Source organism: Triticum urartu, chromosome 7A, assembly GCF_056163025.1.
Source record: "Triticum urartu cultivar PI428250 chromosome 7A, HENAU_Tu73, whole genome shotgun sequence".
NCBI lineage: Eukaryota > Viridiplantae > Streptophyta > Magnoliopsida > Poales > Poaceae > Triticum > Triticum urartu.
This window is the reverse complement of record NC_141879.1, coordinates 589,417,336-589,435,406: the sequence shown is the minus strand read 5'-3', so window position 1 is coordinate 589,435,406 and position 18,071 is coordinate 589,417,336. Positions and strand designations below refer to the sequence as shown.

General features: G+C 46.8%; 1 protein-coding gene across 1 annotated transcript; it reads right to left on the bottom strand.

Moving 5' to 3' along the window:
* Positions 1-7,099: 7,099 nt before the first annotated feature.
* Positions 7,100-9,042, bottom strand: LOC125522779 (cytochrome P450 93A3). The gene is made up of 2 exons (XM_048687811.2): positions 8,033-9,042; positions 7,100-7,949 (listed from the first exon to the last, which is right to left on the bottom strand). The coding sequence occupies exons 1-2, from the start codon at positions 8,984-8,986 to the stop codon at positions 7,320-7,322; spliced, it is 1,584 nt and encodes a 527-aa protein (XP_048543768.1). The 5' UTR covers positions 8,987-9,042; the 3' UTR covers positions 7,100-7,319.
* Positions 9,043-18,071: the final 9,029 nt, after the last annotated feature.

Below are 18,071 nucleotides of genomic sequence, written 5' to 3'. Positions count from 1 at the left end.
CCTCCGTGATGGATGCCCCCTCCGGCGGAGCTCCGGAACAGGCCCAAGATGGGATCTCATGGATACAGGAAGTTATGGCGGTGGAATTAGGGTTTTGGCTCCGTATCTGATCGTTTGGGGGTACGTAGGTATATATAGGAGGAAGTAGTACGTCGGTGGAGCAACAGGGGGCCCACGAGGGTGGATTGCGCGCCTAGGGGGGTAGGCGCGCCCCCCTACCTCGCGGTCTCCTCCTTTGTTTCTTGAGGTAGGGTCCAAGTCTCCTGGATCATGTTCGGTGAGAAAATCACGTTCCCGAAGGTTTCATTCTGTTTGGACTTCGTTTGATATTCCTTTTCTTCGAAACCCTAAAATAGGTAAAAACAGCAATTCTGGGCTGGGCCTCCGGTTAATAGGTTAGTCCCAAAAAATAATATAAAAGTGGATAATAATGTCCAAAACAATAGATAATATAGCATGGAGCAATCAAAATTATAGATACGTTGGAGACGTATCACTAAACAACATGCTGAATTGATTTTGAAAATGCATGAGTTAACTAAGGAAAACATTGAGCGCATGAATGCTAAATATAAACTTGCTGGAGATAAGGGTAGAAAATATGTTGTGTTTGCACCTGGAGATCTTGTTTGGTTACATTTGCTTAAGGATAGATTTCCTGATTTACGCAAACCAAAGCTAATGCCACGTGCCGATGGTCCTTTTAAGGTGTTAGAGAAAATAAATGATAATGCATATAAAATAGAGCTACCTATAGATTTTGGGGTTAGTCCCACTTTTAATATTGCAGATTTGAAGCCTTATTTGGGTGAGGAAGATGAGCTTTCGTCGAGGATGACTTCATTTCAAGAAGGGGAGGATGATGAGGACATCAGTACCATTGTTACACCAATAACCCCTGTTACTATACATACAGGACCAATTACTAGAGCTCGTGCACGCCAATTAAATTACTAGGTACTTACGTTTCTTGGTAATGATTCTAATATTCATGAGAATATGATGCTAGGATACATTTTTTTTTGCTTACAAATGAAGGGACTAGCTTGGAGAAGGATGAACATTGGAGCAAGAACAAGCATGGAGATGATGGCATGCGCAAGGGAAACAAGAACGGAGTTTCAAGTGATGATTTTAGGACTTTGAAGCCACCGTGATGAGTGCATGAAGTCTTGGACGAAATATACAAGATTCCACTTCACAAATTTCGTCTAGAGTCTGCTATAGGTGTTGTGTCACCTTATTATTGGGCCAGGCCCATGTAATTTCGAAATACATAAGTATAGGCTGTTTTAGAGTCCGCATGTGTGGGGAAACAAGAGATATGGTTGGTTTCGGACCCCTTTCCCAAGGGCCACGAAATTCCCCCCTATTCCTCCATATATACAACCCTTAGTGTGTCGTTCAGACTTTCGGTTTTGTTTAGATTAAAAGTTCGCCATAGCTGCAACTTCGCGTACTTCGTTTGTGTTCAACGACCAGACCAAAGCGTCACAGAACCCCACTTGATCAATAAAGCTTTCCTCTTTTATTTGCAATATCCAGATTGCAATTTTCAGTTTCTTACTTGTTCTTCGTTTGCTTGCAGGAAATAGACCCTCGTGGTCAGCTTGATCGTGCTCCGGCATGGTCAATAACCTCTCGGAGTTGGTTTAGCGATTGCTAAGGTGTGACGTCCTCGCTTGTTCGTAGTCGGATCGTCAAAGTCTACTCCACCATAAATGATAGCCTCCATCTCATCAAAAGACAGGACACCTTTGCCTCTATCAAGTGGCCCTTGGGGAAGGGGCCCTTGATAGAGGCGGGGGTCCCGATCTTTCGATGAGATGATAACTATCGATTTGGTGGAGTCAACTTTGACGATCCGACTATAAACGTGCATGACGTTGCGTCTTCGCAATCGCTAAACCAATCTCCCGAGGTTACTGACGATGCTGGAAGCACGATCAGCCTGACCACGAAGGTCTATTCCTGCACGCAATCGAAGAACAAGCAAGAATATGATAATTCAATTTGAATATTGCGAATATAGATGAAGTATTGATAAAGGTGGGGATCTGAAAGTTGTCTTGGTCTGTTCTTTGGACACAAACAAAGTACACGAAGTTGCAATGGCTAACTTTTAACTAAACAAATCTCAAGGAAAAAGCTACTAGATGGATCTACTTATATAGGAGCAAGGGGTAGCGGCCAAGGAGGTGGGAGGACGTCCCAAGGCAGTCTAAAACTAAACCTAGGTCGTACAAGGCTCATGGGCCCAAGTGGAGGTGATGTAACACCTTTGGACTTGTAGTTTGACTCGGATTCTGCTGCAGCGTCAGATTGTTTTGTCGATAACTCAATGCTCCGAATGAATTTTAAGGTGAATCCAATTGGGTTGGAAAGAGCACGAAATCTACTATCCAACAAAAAAGAAAGAAAATCACCCAAATCGGAGTCCTTATGAAAGAGTTATTGGCATTTTGAGTCAGGTATGTCTGTGCAGTCCGAATCTGAATTCAGAACGTGAGAGACTTGGATTCTATCTTCTCTAGGCCCAAAAGTGACGTGAGAAGACTTTTTGAACAGCACCTAAATTTCTCTTTTTCCCTTATCTTCATATGTGGATTGTAAAAACGTCTCATACACCTGCAATTAAACATGACACAAAAATTTGTGAAGTATCTTTGTCCTGGATGACATAAATAAATTATTGCATAGTTTGCATTAGAAATCACCTCACAAATATACATGTATGCAATATTTTTTGTCGTATCGAAGGTAGTCATGTCCTCATCATCCTCCACTTCTTGAAAACAAAGCCGTCCTCGGCGTTGCTTAATCTGAAATGTGGCTAACAAAAGAGACAAGGTGTACATGTTGTATATGTATATGTCATCCATTTTTACTTTCCTTGGTTTTTGCACATATGACACATGTATACATGAGTAACTTTTATAGTTCATAAAATCTGAAGCCAAAATATTATCACAAGAAGTAGAAGGCACGAAAATATTGCAACTCAGTGTGCATATATAAGTGAAGCTCTTATTCATTTCAAAAGGTTGACAATGTTCACCATTATTAACTCCTACCACAACCGACAGTACTAAAGATCTTCCAGTACCAGTAACTTAAAAGTGATTTATTCATCAACTACTGATTTTGAATCCCCAATCCACCCTTGTCTTTTTGTCTGCAAACCTCAGACCACTTTACCAAATGATACTTTCTTTTGTCTTCCCCATCTTGACCAAATATAGGCACGTATTTACAAGCATATAACAAATAAAGGCAGGGATCAAATCGTGCCAAGAACATGAAGATCTAGTGGTGAAGGAATTCTTTGCTAGCTCGTCAGCAAACTCGTTAGCCTCCGTAAAGCAGTGTTTGAAGGAGATCTTTCCAAAGCCTATCACCAGTTGTTTGCACTACATAGTGAGCACTACGTCCCGACCTAAGTAATCATCCATCTACACAAGTGAGTCCAAAACAAACATGTGGAAGGGGAGTGAAAGGGTACTGGCTGTTTGAAGGAGATCTTTCCAAAGCCTATCACCAGTTGTTTGCACTACATAGTGAGCACTACGTCCCGACCTAAGTAATCATCCATCTACACAAGTGAGTCCAAAACAAACATGTGGAAGGGGAGTGAAAGGGTACTGGCTAAGACAAGATAACTTGAGGCGATCAGAGGCAAGAACCGGACAAGAGTCCTTCGAACGCACGCGTAGGGCGAGAGGGGGGGCGAAACGGGAAAATCCTATTCGCCACTAAATGCGGCAAATAGTCACCAAAACGCACAGGGGCGTGCCTACTAGGACGACCCATTTCACCAAAACACAGAAGTTTTTTCTTTTCTATTTCTTCTTTTCTTTACTTTTTCCGCCTTTTCTGTTTTTTTTCTTATCTATTATCTTTTCTTTTTTTTGTATTTTTCATTTAAAAATTCACAAATATCGTAGCTGTCCAGTTTCTTTTTAAAATATTGATTTCTTTTCTCAAAAAAGTTCATGTTTTCTAAAAAGTGTACGGAATTGAAACAATAAAATAAAATTATTAACATTTTGAAAAAAAAATTCATATTTTTTACAAAATATCTTCTTCTTGTTTTTAAGTTTTTATTTTGAAATTCCTAAAAAATCAGATTTTTTTTGCATTCCTTAGAAAATGGTCGTAATTTTGGAAAATTGTTCCGTTTTAAAAATGCAATTTGAAAAACAGTTCTTCTTTCTAAAAAAATGTTCACAAAACAAAAAGATGTTAAAAAATTCAACAAATGTTCAAGAGTTTAAAAAACTATTCACATCTTCAAAACAATATTCACCATTTGAAATATATTTCACATCTTTCTTAAACTGTTCTCTTTTCAGAAAATATTGTAATTACATTTTTTAAAATACATGATTAATTTTTTAAAATACAAGATTGACTTTTTTAATGCATGGTCAACATTGTTTCTATACACATTTAAATTTTTTCAAATGCTTGGTTAACATTTTTTTAAATGGAAGATTAACATTTTTAAATACATGGTCACCATTTTTTCTATATAACTTAAATATTTTCAAACCTTGATTAACATATTTCAAGTACAACTTTAACCTTTTTTAATACCATTCAAAATTAAATTTTTTGAATACATAGTCAAAAACATTCTATACACATTTAGAAGTTTTCCAATACATGTTAAACATTTTTTTAATACAACGTCAGTATTTTTTAATGTACATTTAACAATTTTCAAATGCTTGATTAATTTTTTTATGAACTTGGTTAACATATTTTCAAATGTTTGATTGACATTTTATGGATACATGATCAAATTTTTCACACACATTGCATATATTTGGTATATATTTTTCTTATACATGAGAAATATTTATCTACACACATTTAATATTTTTCAAATGCTTGGTTAACATTTTTTTCAAATGTTTTATGTAAAGTATTTTTGTAATATATTTATTTAGAATATTTGGAAGTATAAACGAAAATAAAAAATCAAGAACAAATAAATTAAAAATTGTTGAAAATTTTAAGATTTGGGGCAATATATGTGATCTAAAAATTAATCTTAAAAATTGTCCATAATTTTTGAAAATAGTTCCAAATTTTAAAAAATCATGATTTGAAAATTGTTCACAAACTTGAAAAATACTATGCGATTTGAAAAAATGCTCATGAATTTGAGCATGTTTAAATATTTTTTAACAATATTTTTTCTTCAAATTCCAAAAAGTTGCAAATATTAAAAAAAATGCATCGTCAGATCTAGAGACATGACCATGTGGATGTGTTTGTGTTTCCCTTTGTGGTCAAACGCAGGGGGAGTTGGCTATTACTTCTTCGGTTGGTGGTGCTTTGGCTACAACATCAAATTTGGTATTTCGGCGAGTGAGGCGGAATCTAGGTGTGATCAGCTCAGCATTGTCTTCCTCTTCCGGCCATGGATCCTATGTGGATACAATTTTACTGTCCCGACGATGTGTGGAACTCCAGCCAGGCAGCCATAGCAACTTCGGCATGCCATTGACCTGTGTGGAATGGAGAGGATGGAGGATTCCCTTTCAAATGGATTGTGTTTCCTTTTTCTTTTTGAAAATTTCTTGTAATGTTGATGTTTGATTAATATGCAGCCACAATTCATTTATAAAAGAAAATTCACGTGTTTTGGCGGGACTGTAAGGGGATCGACATAATTACAGTTTTCCTTTCCGCATAAAAGTAATTTTGTTGCCACGGAACTTCATATCTAAACGAGACAACCTACGAACAAACCTGTGGTTGGATGGTTAGGTGGACAGTGGTATCCTTAGCCCATCAATGTTGAAGTCCTGGTGTTTGCATTTATTCTGCATTTATTTCAGGATTTTCGACGATGAGCGTTCAGTGGGAGGAGACGTTCCCGTTGACTACGAGATGCCTACGTGACTTGATAAAATCTCAAGAAGATATGCCGGTTCAGTCTCTCGGATGTGCTCGTATGGATAGGGTGTGCGTGTGTGCGTTCATATGAGTGAGTGTATGCACGTATATATGAGTGCTTGCGTCTGTGATGTGTTCAAGAGACAATCTAAAAAGTCGTATGCAGGCAATATTTGATACACAGATAGTACAAACTAATTACTTCTTTCGATCCATATTAATTATCGCTACTTTAGTACAATTCAAGGTTAAAGTTTTATACAAGTCTTTTTTTCTTCTCGGGCGGGAGACTAGAAACTCTAGTTGCCGTTAGGAAAGTCCCTTCGCCGCCTTCCTTCGACAGGGAGCCCTTCGTTGCCTTTCTCCGGCAGCTCCCTCCCACCGGCGACCTCGGTCGTCGGTGGTGAGGGGGGTCGCCGGATCTACGTGTGTGGATTGTGTAGCTTTAGATTAGGCCCTACTAGCTTAGATTTTTCGGGCGTTCGTTGTTTTGGCTTTGCAGCGGCGATGGTGCCGATAAATAAAGAAGCTTTAGATTCTCCCCAACCAGGCAATCCGTCCTATGGTTGGGATTGATTTGGAAACTAGTCTGTTGAAATAGGGATGGCGTGGAGCCGGCTTCCTCGTAGTGGACTTGTGTCCTCGGGCTCCCTTGTTGCGACGATCGACGTTTGCTCCTGCGCCGGTGTGGAGTTTGGGAGGTAGCTCACGAGCGGATGCAGATTATGGTCTGCATGGCGGCATCTGAAAGATGGTGGATCGTGTCTTGGGTTCGTGGTTCGTGGCTGGCAGGTATGGTTTCCTTTTCTGACGTGTTAGTCGTACGGGGGTGACAGATCTAGAGTTTGATGGCGTGTCCGTTGTTGCATCAGTCTGATTCGTGCAACGGCAATGATTTCGTCTTTTGATGACTCGCCTTAAAGGTCTGCAAAGCTGCATATCAGTGATGAAGCTGTGTCAAGCTCGGGTGAGGTAATTCATTATTTTGTTTTGTTTTTTGGTGGCTGCTTTGGTGATGCGGAGGCAGGTGACGAGCGATAGTGTCAAACTCAAAGGATTCTAAGGTTAGTGTTCTACTATCATTTCAGTTTTGTCATGTCAATATTTGTACTTAGTGAGGCTTTTATGTATTTAACGACTAATACAATGAGCAACACGCTTAAACGGGGAGAATACTAAAACAACAATTGGGGGGAGTAGCTGTTTTTATTCGAACAAATTAGTGAAGCGACACAGCCGAGATTCGTACTCCAGCTACTGTAGTAATATTCCCTCAAAGAAAAAGCTACTGTAGTAATAAACCTTAAATCCACAAACTGACACCGTACTATTTTTTTTCCCAGCTCTGACTCTTGTGCGCCAGGAGAGCGCGAATTCTCTCCCCGTACACCCGACGCGGCAGCTCCTCAGCCTCAGGGCAGCGGCAGCGGGTGGAGCCGCGGCGCGACGGCGCAGACGAGCGGGTGCTTCCGCGGCAGCGTCAGCCCGGGCCCCTCCTCCATGTCCACCTTGGAAGCGCCGCCCGCGGGCCGCCACTCGAAGCACTGCACCATGGCGGCCAGCGCCGCCTGCACCACCAGCATGGCCAGCGACGCGCCGGGGCAGATCCGCCGCCCGGACCCGAACGGCAGCATGTGGAAGTGCTGCCCGCGCACGTCCGTCCCGGCGTTCGTGCCCCCCTCCAAGAACCTCTCCGGCCGGAACTCCAGCGGCTCCGGCCAGCACGACGGGTCGCGCCCGATGGCCCATACGTTCACGAACACCGTCGCGCCGGCCGGCACGTCGTACCCGCTCACCTTGCACTGCTCCGGGCACTGCCGCACCACCAGCGGGCCCGTCGGGTGAAGCCGCAGTGTCTCCTTGGCCACGGCCTGTAGGTACGGCAGGTTTGGGATGTCCGACTCGTCGGCGAGCCGGTCCTTTCCGACCACCGCGTCCATCTCCTCCTGCGCCTTCCGGAGAACGTCCGGGTTGTTGATCAGCTCCGACAGCGCCCACTCCACCGTGATGGCCGTCGTGTCCGTCCCCGCCGCGAAGATGTCCTGCGCCAATTACTGTTTTTTCAGCACTAGGTCGATTCGACCGCATCGTGGATGAACAGATCGAGCAATTGATCGAGTAATACCAGCATGAAAGCCTTGATGTTGTCCCTGGAGAGCGGCATCTCGGCGGCGTCGTCTTCGTGCATGTCGAACAGTATGTCAAGAATGTCCTTCGCCTCCCCCTCGCCGCCGTCCTCGGAGTTGGCAGACTCGCGTTGCTGCCGCCGCTTGGCGTCCCTTGCCGTGAGTATCTTCTCCATCATGGCATCGAATTTTCGGTGCACGGCGTCGATGCGCTTGCCGAGGCCCTGCACGTCCCAGTTCTTGAACACGCCGATGTAGTCCTGCAGGTTGAACGTGCCCGTGACCACGGCCGTCTCCGCGACCACGCTCCGCATCTCCTCGGTGTCGTTGTCGTCGCCGGTCCACCGCCGGCTCATCACCATCCGCGAGACGATATCGCCGGTCAGGCCCATTAGCGCGGCGTCCACGTCCACGGGCTTGCCCTTGGCCGCGCTCTGCCCCATGGAGACCACGAGGCGCACGACCTCCTCGCGGCGGACGTGGCTGAGGCGGTCGAGGGTGCGGCCCGCGAGGAGCTCGTGCACGCAGGCCTTCTTCATGAAGCGCCAGAAGGGCCCGTACGCGGAGAAGGAGAAGTCCTGGCCGCCGTAGGTGAGGCGGTGCACCGCCGTCGGCTTGGGGCGGTCCAGGAACGCGGCCTCGTGGGTCTTGAGCACCTCGCGGGCGGCGTCCGGGGAGCAGGCAGCGATGCAGGGCACGGAGCCGAGACGGAGGTAGAGGAGCGGGCCGTGGCGCTCGGCCAGGCGGTGCAGCGCCTGGTGCGGCAGCGGCATGAGGAGGTGGAGGTGGCCGAGGATGGGCAGGCCGAATGGGCTAGGCGGGAGGCGTAGCCCGCCGGTCCTGCGCCGGGTCACGACGTACAGGACGGCGGTGAGGCCGGTGACGAGCAGGAGGAGCGGTACGCTGGTGCCGGCGGGAGTGAACAGGTCTCGTGCTGCCAGCGCCATCTCCATGCTGACGATGGAGCGGAGTTGACTAGTCTACCCTGCTTAGATTTGCTGGTTCTAGTTTGTCCATGTCATTGGCGATTGGCAAGGTTATTTATACATGTACTTGGCTGTACTTTTCTTAACAGAAGTTTGTTTTTGTCCAGAACTACTTATAGATACTCTAATCAACAAATTGGTTGTACTCTATGTCTCCATCCTATATGAAAAAGCAATGTACTACTGAAGATTAAAAATTTCATATGATTTGTGCAAAGGGAGGTTATCCCACAGAGGACAATGCAAAAGTCTTAAGTGGCAAAGCAGTAAATAATGGAGACTGGTTTTTCTATCATGCACGGTATCTATCGTACATGCATCCATCATTCCCTTGTTTCGTTGGGATATACGTGTGTTGAGTATATATGGTATGTGCATATTGTGTATTGAGTCCGTCTCCTAATTCCTTGTATAGTTAAGGTTTGTGGTCCACCTTTATACATCATATATATATGGCTATGCACAAAGAGCAATACACCGTGCAATCATAATCTCATACATAATATCAGTTTTCTAGGTTTATTTCTCACTTCCGCATCTGCCGCCGCCGCCGCGCGTCTCCTCCGCGCCCTCCGCGCCGGCCGCCGCTTCTACCCGATCCCTCCGCCCGCCCACAGTCTCCAGCCGCCGACCGCCGCGCTTCTTCTCTTGGCCGGCGCTGCTCTCCAGTGCCTTCACCACGGCAGGTCCTGCTCTTGCGCCGCGGCTGTCCCGTCTCATTCACAGGTCCGCGTGCTGCTGCTATCAGAATCACGTGGATTTGTTGATTCCTTTATTACGAGTTCCACTTGATCTATTGAAGCCTGTCACAAGATCTGGAAACCCGCTTTTGTTCCCGTCTTGGTCGTCCGTGCACATAGCACATATCCGCAGGAGCACTTCAGCCCGAGCCATCCCATCCGCAGCTCCCGTCCATCGCCCGCCCTTCGCGCCTCGCTAGCCACGCGCATTGCCAGGTCGCTGCTGCCGCGTGTATCGCCCGCCAAGGCGGCATCTCCCTCGCGCGCGCTCCACTCCCGCCGTCCGCCAGACCCGATGGCGTCCTTTGCCGTCCCGCCGCTGGCGCCCTACGGTGTGGCCGCCACCTTCGGCGCGTCGGGCGTCGCCTCGCCAGCCCGGCTCGCCTCCGCTGCACCCGCTGGCGTACGTCAGCGCCCCATCGCCGGCGCCAACTCTGTCTGTCAACCCCTTGTTGTTGTGCGGGGCGTTCGACGCGCCCGTGTATGGGGCTCCCGGATATTGGTGGGGGTCGTCAACAAACCAACACTCGCCCGCTGGGCTGTAGCCAGACGACGCCCCGCACCTGCAGCATCTGTCAGCGGACCAGCAGGATTTTCCGACGGGCCATCCGGCCTACCCGGGAGAGTACCCACCGCCGCTGCCGAGCGGTGGCTACAGCCTCCCAATGGCGTCTCCGCCCCCTCGCTGGCCCTGCCGTCGGCGCCCTGGGACCCGGTGCTCCTTCCCACACTGCATGTTGCTCCTACGTTGAACAACTAAACCGGAGGTGATGATTGGTACATGGACACCGGGGCTACGGCTCACATATTTGCTCATCCTGATAATCTTGCCTCCTTCACTCCCGTCATCATCGGCCGCCGCATCATTATTGACGACGGTTCCACACTCCCTATCACACATGTCGGGCATACTTCTCTTTCCAATTACATGCCTATTGCTTTGTAACATACTTGTATCATCTCATCTTATTAAGAACCTTGTTTCCATTCGTCGTTTAACTCGTGAAAATCCTGTTACTGTTGAATTTGATGAGCTTGGGTTTTATGTCAAGGACGCTTGAATCAGGATGGTACTTCACCGATGTGACAGCCTCGGCGAGCTCTATCCGGTGCATTCGCCGTCCACCTCCACCACCGCACCGGTTGCTCTCTCCGCCGGCGCCAATCTCTGACGCGCTCGTTTGGGTCATGCCAACCCCGTCACATTTCGTCATATTCTTAGGAGTTTCAGTTTCAGTTGCCATAAGATAGAGGATCACACCTGTCATGCCTATCGCGTTGGCAAACATATTCGTCTCCCATTTAATAACTCCATCACCATAGCCTCTTTTCCTTTTCTGTTGATTCATAGCGATGTGTGGACGTCTCCGGTTCCTAATAATTCAGGCTATTTATATTATCTTGTTATCCTTGATGATTATTCTCATTATGTGTGGACTTTTTCTTTGCGCAGAAAGTCAGATGCACTCTCCACTTTGACGGCTTTTTACTCCTATGTCAGCACGCAGTTTGGACGTCCCATCCTTGCTCTTCAGACTAACAATGGAAAAGAGTTCAACAACCTTGCTTTCCGCACTTTTCTGTCGCACCACGACATATTTTTTCGTCTCACATGCCCGTATACTTCCCAGCAGAACGGTCGAGCCGAACGCGTCCTTCGCACTCTGAACGACTGCGTTCGCACGCTCCTGTTCCATGCTAACGTGCCGCCTCGTTTCTGGCCGGACGCACTCGCTACTGCTTCTCTTCTCCTTAACCTTCGCTCTTGCCGCCCACGGTAGAACTATACACCTCACCATCTTCTCTTGGGTATGCCCCCCTCTTATGATGGCTTACGTATTTTCAGGTGCCTTTGCTATCCTAGCACCGCCGACTCCGTTCCTCACAAACTCGCACCTCGTTCTGTCGCTTGCATCTTCATCGGCTATCCCTCCAACTCTAAGGGATATCGGTGCTACGATCCCGTCTCCCACCGTGTGTTCACTTCCCGACACGTTTACTTTGATGAGCATGTGTTTCCGTTTCACCAGGTACCCCCGGCTGTTCCTCCCGCCACCGGTGACGCGGGCTCCTCGACGCCTCTCCTAGGGCGCTCGCGCGCCTCTCTTGGCCCGCCCCTGGCTTTGAGGCGCGGCCCCCGCATGCGGCGCCTCCTCCAACCGCGGCGCTGGCGCCCCCGACGTTGGCGCCCATGGCCCCCCGGCGCCGGCGGCCCCCTCCGCACCCTTGGCGCCCCCGGCGCCCCCCCCCCCCCCCGGCGCCTGTGGCCGGTCCGGTCACTCGCACCCATACGGGCGTTTTTGCCCGAGCTCGCGCTACGCTTCGGATGACTACGTCCATGCGGCGTCCACCTCTGAGTCGTCGCTGTTGCCGTCCTCCGTTCGAGCCGCTCTTCGTGACCCACTCTGGATGGCTGCGATGCAAGAGGCGTTTGATGCTTTGTTGCACAACCGGACGTGGCAGCTTGTTCCCCGTCCCCGGCACGCCAACGTGATTACCGGGAAGTGGGTCTTTAAACACAAGCTCCGTCCTGATGGTACGCTTGATCACTACAAAGCGTGCTGGGTCATTCGTGGCTTCCGACAACGTGCTGGCATCGACTTCACCAACACCTTCGCTCCGGTCGTCAAGCCCGGCACGATACGCACGGTTCTCCACTTTGCGGTCTCACGTGCTTGGCCGGTACGTGCACCAGATGGACGTCTCCAACGCCTTCCTCCATGGTCACCTCGAGGAGCAGGTCTTCTGCCAGCAGCCCATCGGGTTTGTTGACCCGGCGCTTCCCGACCACGTGTGCCTGCTTTCATGGTCCTTGTACGGACTCAAGCAGGCTTCGCGCGCTTGGTACCAACGTATCGCGGCGTTTCTCCACCAGCTTGGGTTCCGTTCTACCCGCTCGGACGCCTCGCTCTTCGTCTATCATCAGGGCTCTGACACGGCCTACTTGCTGCTCTATGTCGACGACATCATCCTGACGGCATGTACGGCTAGTCTCCGTAGTCAGCTCACGGCTCGTCTTCGCGCTGAGTTCTCCATCAAGGACTTGGGTCCTTTGCACTACTTCCTCGGTGTCGAGGTGGTGCGCCGTCCGGATGGCTTCTTCCTTCATCAGCGGAAGTACGCTCACGAGCTCCTGGAGCGCGCCGGCATGCTTAATTGCAAGCCCACCGCTACGCCTGTTGATACGAAGGCCAAGCTTTCTGCCACAGATGGTTCTCCTGCTTCGGATGCTACTTTCTATCGGTCTATCGTTGGTGCTCTCCAGTACCTCACTCTGACTCGACCGGAGATCCAGTATGTCGTGCAGCAGGTGTGTCTTCATATGCATGCTCCTCGAGACGTTCATTGGGCTGTCGTTAAGCGGATTCTCCGCTATATCTGTGGCACTATGGATCTTGGCGTCACGCTTCCCGCCTCCGCCGACACCGCCCTCACCGCCTACTCCGATGCAGACTGGCCGGGCTGCCCTGACACTCGTTGCTCCACTTCGGGCTATTGTGTCTACCTTGGACCCTCACTTATCTCGTGGTCGTCCAAGCGGCATCCTACGGTCTCTCATTCCAGTGCTGAGGCTGACTATCGTGCGGTGGCCAACGCCATTGCCGAGTGTTCATGGCTTCGCCAGCTGCTTCAGGAGCTCTCTTGTCCTGTTGACCGTGCCACGGTGGTCTACTGCGACAACGTCTCGGCGGTCTACCTCTCCGTTAACCCGGTGCATCATCGACGAACCAAGCATATTGAGTTGGATATTCATTTTGTTCGGGAATAGGTGGCCCTTGGCCATATTCGTGTTTTACACGTCCCTACTTCCCAACAATTTGCCGATATCATGACCAAGGGATTGCATACGGCATCATTTGAGGAGTTTCGATCCAGTCTTTGCGTCAGCCGCGGTGCCGCTTCGACTACGGGGGGTGTTGAGTATATATGGTATGTGGATATTGTGTATTGGGCCCGCCTCCTAGTTTTTTCTATAGTTGAGGTTCGTGGCCCACCTTTGTACATCATATATACGTGCCTATGCACGAAGAGCAATACATCGTGCAATCATAATCTCGTACAACGTGCAATCACAATATTAAACAGGTAAAATATAGCATCCTGACATCACACACATTGATTTCTCTCACATAATATGTTGTAACGTGATATTTCCTAGTTAGTTTCATCTAGTTGAGTTTTATTTAAAAATTAAATGTTTCATATTATTTATAGCAAAATTATACTCCCTCCATTTTATAATTTTTGTCATGGTTTTAGTTCAAATTTGAAATTTGAACTTTGTCAAAGCATATTCAATATTGGGCTCATTTTGAAGATAAAATCGAAAGAAAAACGTATGTACAAATGGAATATTTTTCTGAAATTTATTTGAACATATATAGTTGTTCCAAGTTTAAGATTGAAACCAAATGCATGTGTACTAAGACTGGCCACACTGGGAGTAACATCACTAGTAACATCACACTTTTTAAGATGATTTTGCTTATGTGGCACATATTTAATAATGAGAGAGGTGATGGTGGTAACTTAGCTAGTTACTGTAACATCACACATACCAAGACAATATGAGTCTATAGGCTAATAAATGAACCATAACATAACAACACACATATGTTACTACCCATTGTGGAGGTAGTAACATAGCCTAGTAAAATGTGATGTTACTAGTCTAAGTTACTCCCCATTATGACTAGTCTAATGAGTAGGAGAGAGAACTCACTCTGTGTGCATGTGGTGTGAGAGGGAAATGAGGAGAGAGAAGCCATAAAGTTGATTGATTGATTGTCAGAATATATGATTATATTACTCTAGGAATAACAAATACTACTTACAAGTTTGCATGCATCCTAATCTCAAGCTGAGCCGACGATTGATCCATGCACGGGACGTCCCGTGCATGGTAGAAGTGCTTTTCTCATAAATAATGTTGTTTTTTTGATCAGAAGAAAACAGCCCAGACTCTAAATTCAACGAATGCAAGATGTTAGCACGGTATAATCGATTTGAATGATGGTTCAATAGTAGGCTACATGTGTAGACATATATTCATAATTTAGTCGGTTGTGGCTTGTTTATTTGATCATTTTATACTTAAACTTGATACTCAAACTTTAATATATGATTGTGTGCATCATCATATTGCATAGGTCGATGGTTGATCTTTTTTTAAGTAACAAAAATGTCCATATGAACATTTTTCTAGGTCGTTAATTCGATTAAGCAAATATGTGCTATATGCCGTTGAAATCATAGCACTAAATTCATCTATAAATAAAGTTTCTGAACATAAAACTTTAGCCACGTATATTATATATTTGATTAGTCTAATTGCTGACCTAGAGGACGCGCACGTCCTATGCGCCCGGTCAGTGAACAAGGGAAATTTTTTTTAGACGGAATGGACAAAGGAATCTTAACCTCTTTATGTCAGGCCGGGTTTAGAAATGTACAATTTGTCGAATGCATGCTCAACAGACTGCAGAAAGTTTTAACGTGCATCCAAAGATAGATGGCCCGCAGCTCGATCGATCAACTCAGAATTAGTATCTTTCGAGAGTAGCAAAGGGGAAACACGTGCAAACCAACCGTTCCAATTTCTAAAACAAAAATGTTGTGCCAAATGCCATAAGCAGTCTTAAACAAGCAAACATGTGCAAAAAAAAGGGAAGTAAAACATACATCCGCTGCCAGCTATCCAAATACCAAACCACAAGGGCATGTACTGTTGGAAATATGCCCTAGAGGCAATAATAAATTAGTTATTATTATATTTCCTTGTTCATGATAATCGTTTATTATCCATGCTAGAATTTTATTGATAGAAAACTCAGATACATGTGTGGATACATAGACAACACCATGTCCCTAGTAAGCCTCTAGTTGACTAGTTCGTTGATCAATAGATGGTTACGGTTTCCTGACCATGGACATTGGATGTCGTTGATAACGGGATCACATCATTAGGAGAATGATGTGATGGACAAGACCCAATCCTAAGCCTAGCACAAGATCATGTAGTTCGTATGCTAAAGCTTTTCTAATGTCAAGTATCATTTCCTTAGACCATGAGATTGTGCAACTCCCGGATACCGTAGGAGTGCTTTGGGTGTGCCAAACGTCACAACGTAACTGGGTGGCTATAAAGGTACACTACGGGTATCTCCGAAAGTATCTGTTGGGTTGGCACGAATCGAGACTGGGATTTGTCACTCCGTGTAAGCGGAGAGGTATCTCTGGGCCCACTCGGTAGGACATCATCATAATGTGCACAATGTGATCAAGGAGTTGATCACGGGATGATGTGTTACGGAACGAGTAAAGAGACTTGCCGGTAACGAGATTGAACAAGGTATCGGGATACCGACGATCGAATCTCGGGCAAGTATCGTACCGATAGACAAAGGGAATTGTATACGGGATTGATTAAGTCCTTGACATCGTGGTTCATCCGATGAGATCATCGTGAAACATGTGGGAGCCAACATGGGTATCCAGATCCCGCTGTTGGTTATTGACCGGAGAACGTCTCGGTCATGTCTACATGTCTCCCGAACCCGTAGGGTCTACACACTTAAGGTTCGATGACGCTAGGGTTATAAAGGAAGTTTGTATGTGGTTACCGAATGTTTTTCGGAGTCCCGGATGAGATCCCGGACGTCACGAGGAGTTCCGGAATGGTCCGGAGGTAAAGATTTATATATGGGAAGTCCTGTTTTGGTTACCGGAAGAGTTTCGGGGTTTATCGGTAATGTACCGGGACCACCGGGAGGGTCCCGGGGGTCCACCAAGTGGGGCCACCAACCCCGGAGGCTTGCGTGGGCTAAGAGTGGTGAGGGACCAGCCCCTTAGTGGGCTGGTGCGCCTCCCACAAGGGCCCATGGCGCCTAAGAGGTGGAAAGGGGGCAAACCCTAAGGGATATGGGCCTTAAGGCCCATGTTGGTGCGCCTCCCTCTCCTCTCCCCCTCTTGGCCGCCATCCTTGATCCCCATCTAGGGCTGCCGCCCCCCTAGGGGGTGGGAACCCTAGAGGGGGCGCAGCCCCTCCCCTTCCCTATATATATGAGGCCTAGGGCTGCCCATAATACACGCGATTCAATCTCTCGTTGGTGCAGCCCTGCATCTCTCTCTCCCTCCTCTTCTGTGGTGCTTGGCGAAGCCCTGCAGGATTGCCACGCTCCTCCATCACCACCACGCCGTTGTGCTGCTGCTGGATGGAGTCTTCCTCAACCTCTCCCTCTCTCCTTGCTGGATCAAGGCGTGGGAGACGTCACCGGGCTGCACGTGTGTTGAACGCGGAGGTGCCGTGCGTTCGGCACTTGGTCATCGGTGATTTGAATCACGACGAGTACGACTCCATCAACCCCGTTCACTTGAACGCTTCCGCTTAGCGATCTACAAGGGTATGTAGATGCACTCTCCTTCCCCTCGTTGCTGGTCTCTCCATAGATAGATCTTGGTGACACGTAGGAAATTTTTTGAATTTCTGCTACGTTCCCCAACATGTACAATGGTTGATAGGACAGTCTTATCTTAAATCTTACATGTATTTTAGAGATAACAAAAAAATATGTCTACAATGGGTTATATCTTAGACTTATCTTCAATAACTAGCAATTCCTTAAAACATGATGAGACAAATTATGCTAAGAGATCATCTCTTGTCTTATCTTAAACAAGAGAAGACAAGCCTTTTCTTATGAGTTCTCTCTCCTCCACCTCATCATTTATCCTACGTGGCACTCCTAAGATAGCACCATTGTACATGCCCTAAGGTCGTAGTGTTTTACCGCAGTATCAGCGTACCATAAATTTCGTTCAGCTTTTAATTGACTATTATTATGATCATTGGCTCCTTTCTCGCATGCTTTAAAGCAAAAGAGGAATAAAACTCATCTTGTACAGAAAGAACATTAAATGAATCCAATTCTGAGCCCGGACTCATTTGCACCCGATGGACAGTAAATTCAAATATAATACTAAAAAATTTCAAAACCATTCAAAAAAAATTATGCAGAAAGATGAATGGGTGCGTGTGGTGCGTGGCAAATTTTAAAGCATCTAGACATCTGAGTGGCTCTAAAGAAACAAAACTGGGTCTAAAGAATGCACAAACTGTAAAAAATTTCACAGACCTTAAATTTGTCTATTTTGTCGAGAGCTAGCAGATATCCAAATGCTCTGAAATTTGGCACGGACATCATGGAATCAGTCATCTTTCTCCACACAAAAAATAGTATTTTTCAAAAAAATTTAATTTTTAGCCATTTTTTTGTTCACGGCCCGAGAGCCAGAACGCATCGTCGCGTTTT

Excerpts from the sequence above, each read along its gene's own strand:
- LOC125522779 (XM_048687811.2), bottom strand. The coding sequence starts at position 8,986 with ATGGAGATGGCGCTGGCAGCACGAGACCTGTTCACTCCCGCCGGCACC. Across the intron at positions 7,950-8,032 it reads ACATCAAGGCTTTCATGCTG|GACATCTTCGCGGCGGGGAC; the intron begins GTATTACTCGAT and ends TAATTGGCGCAG.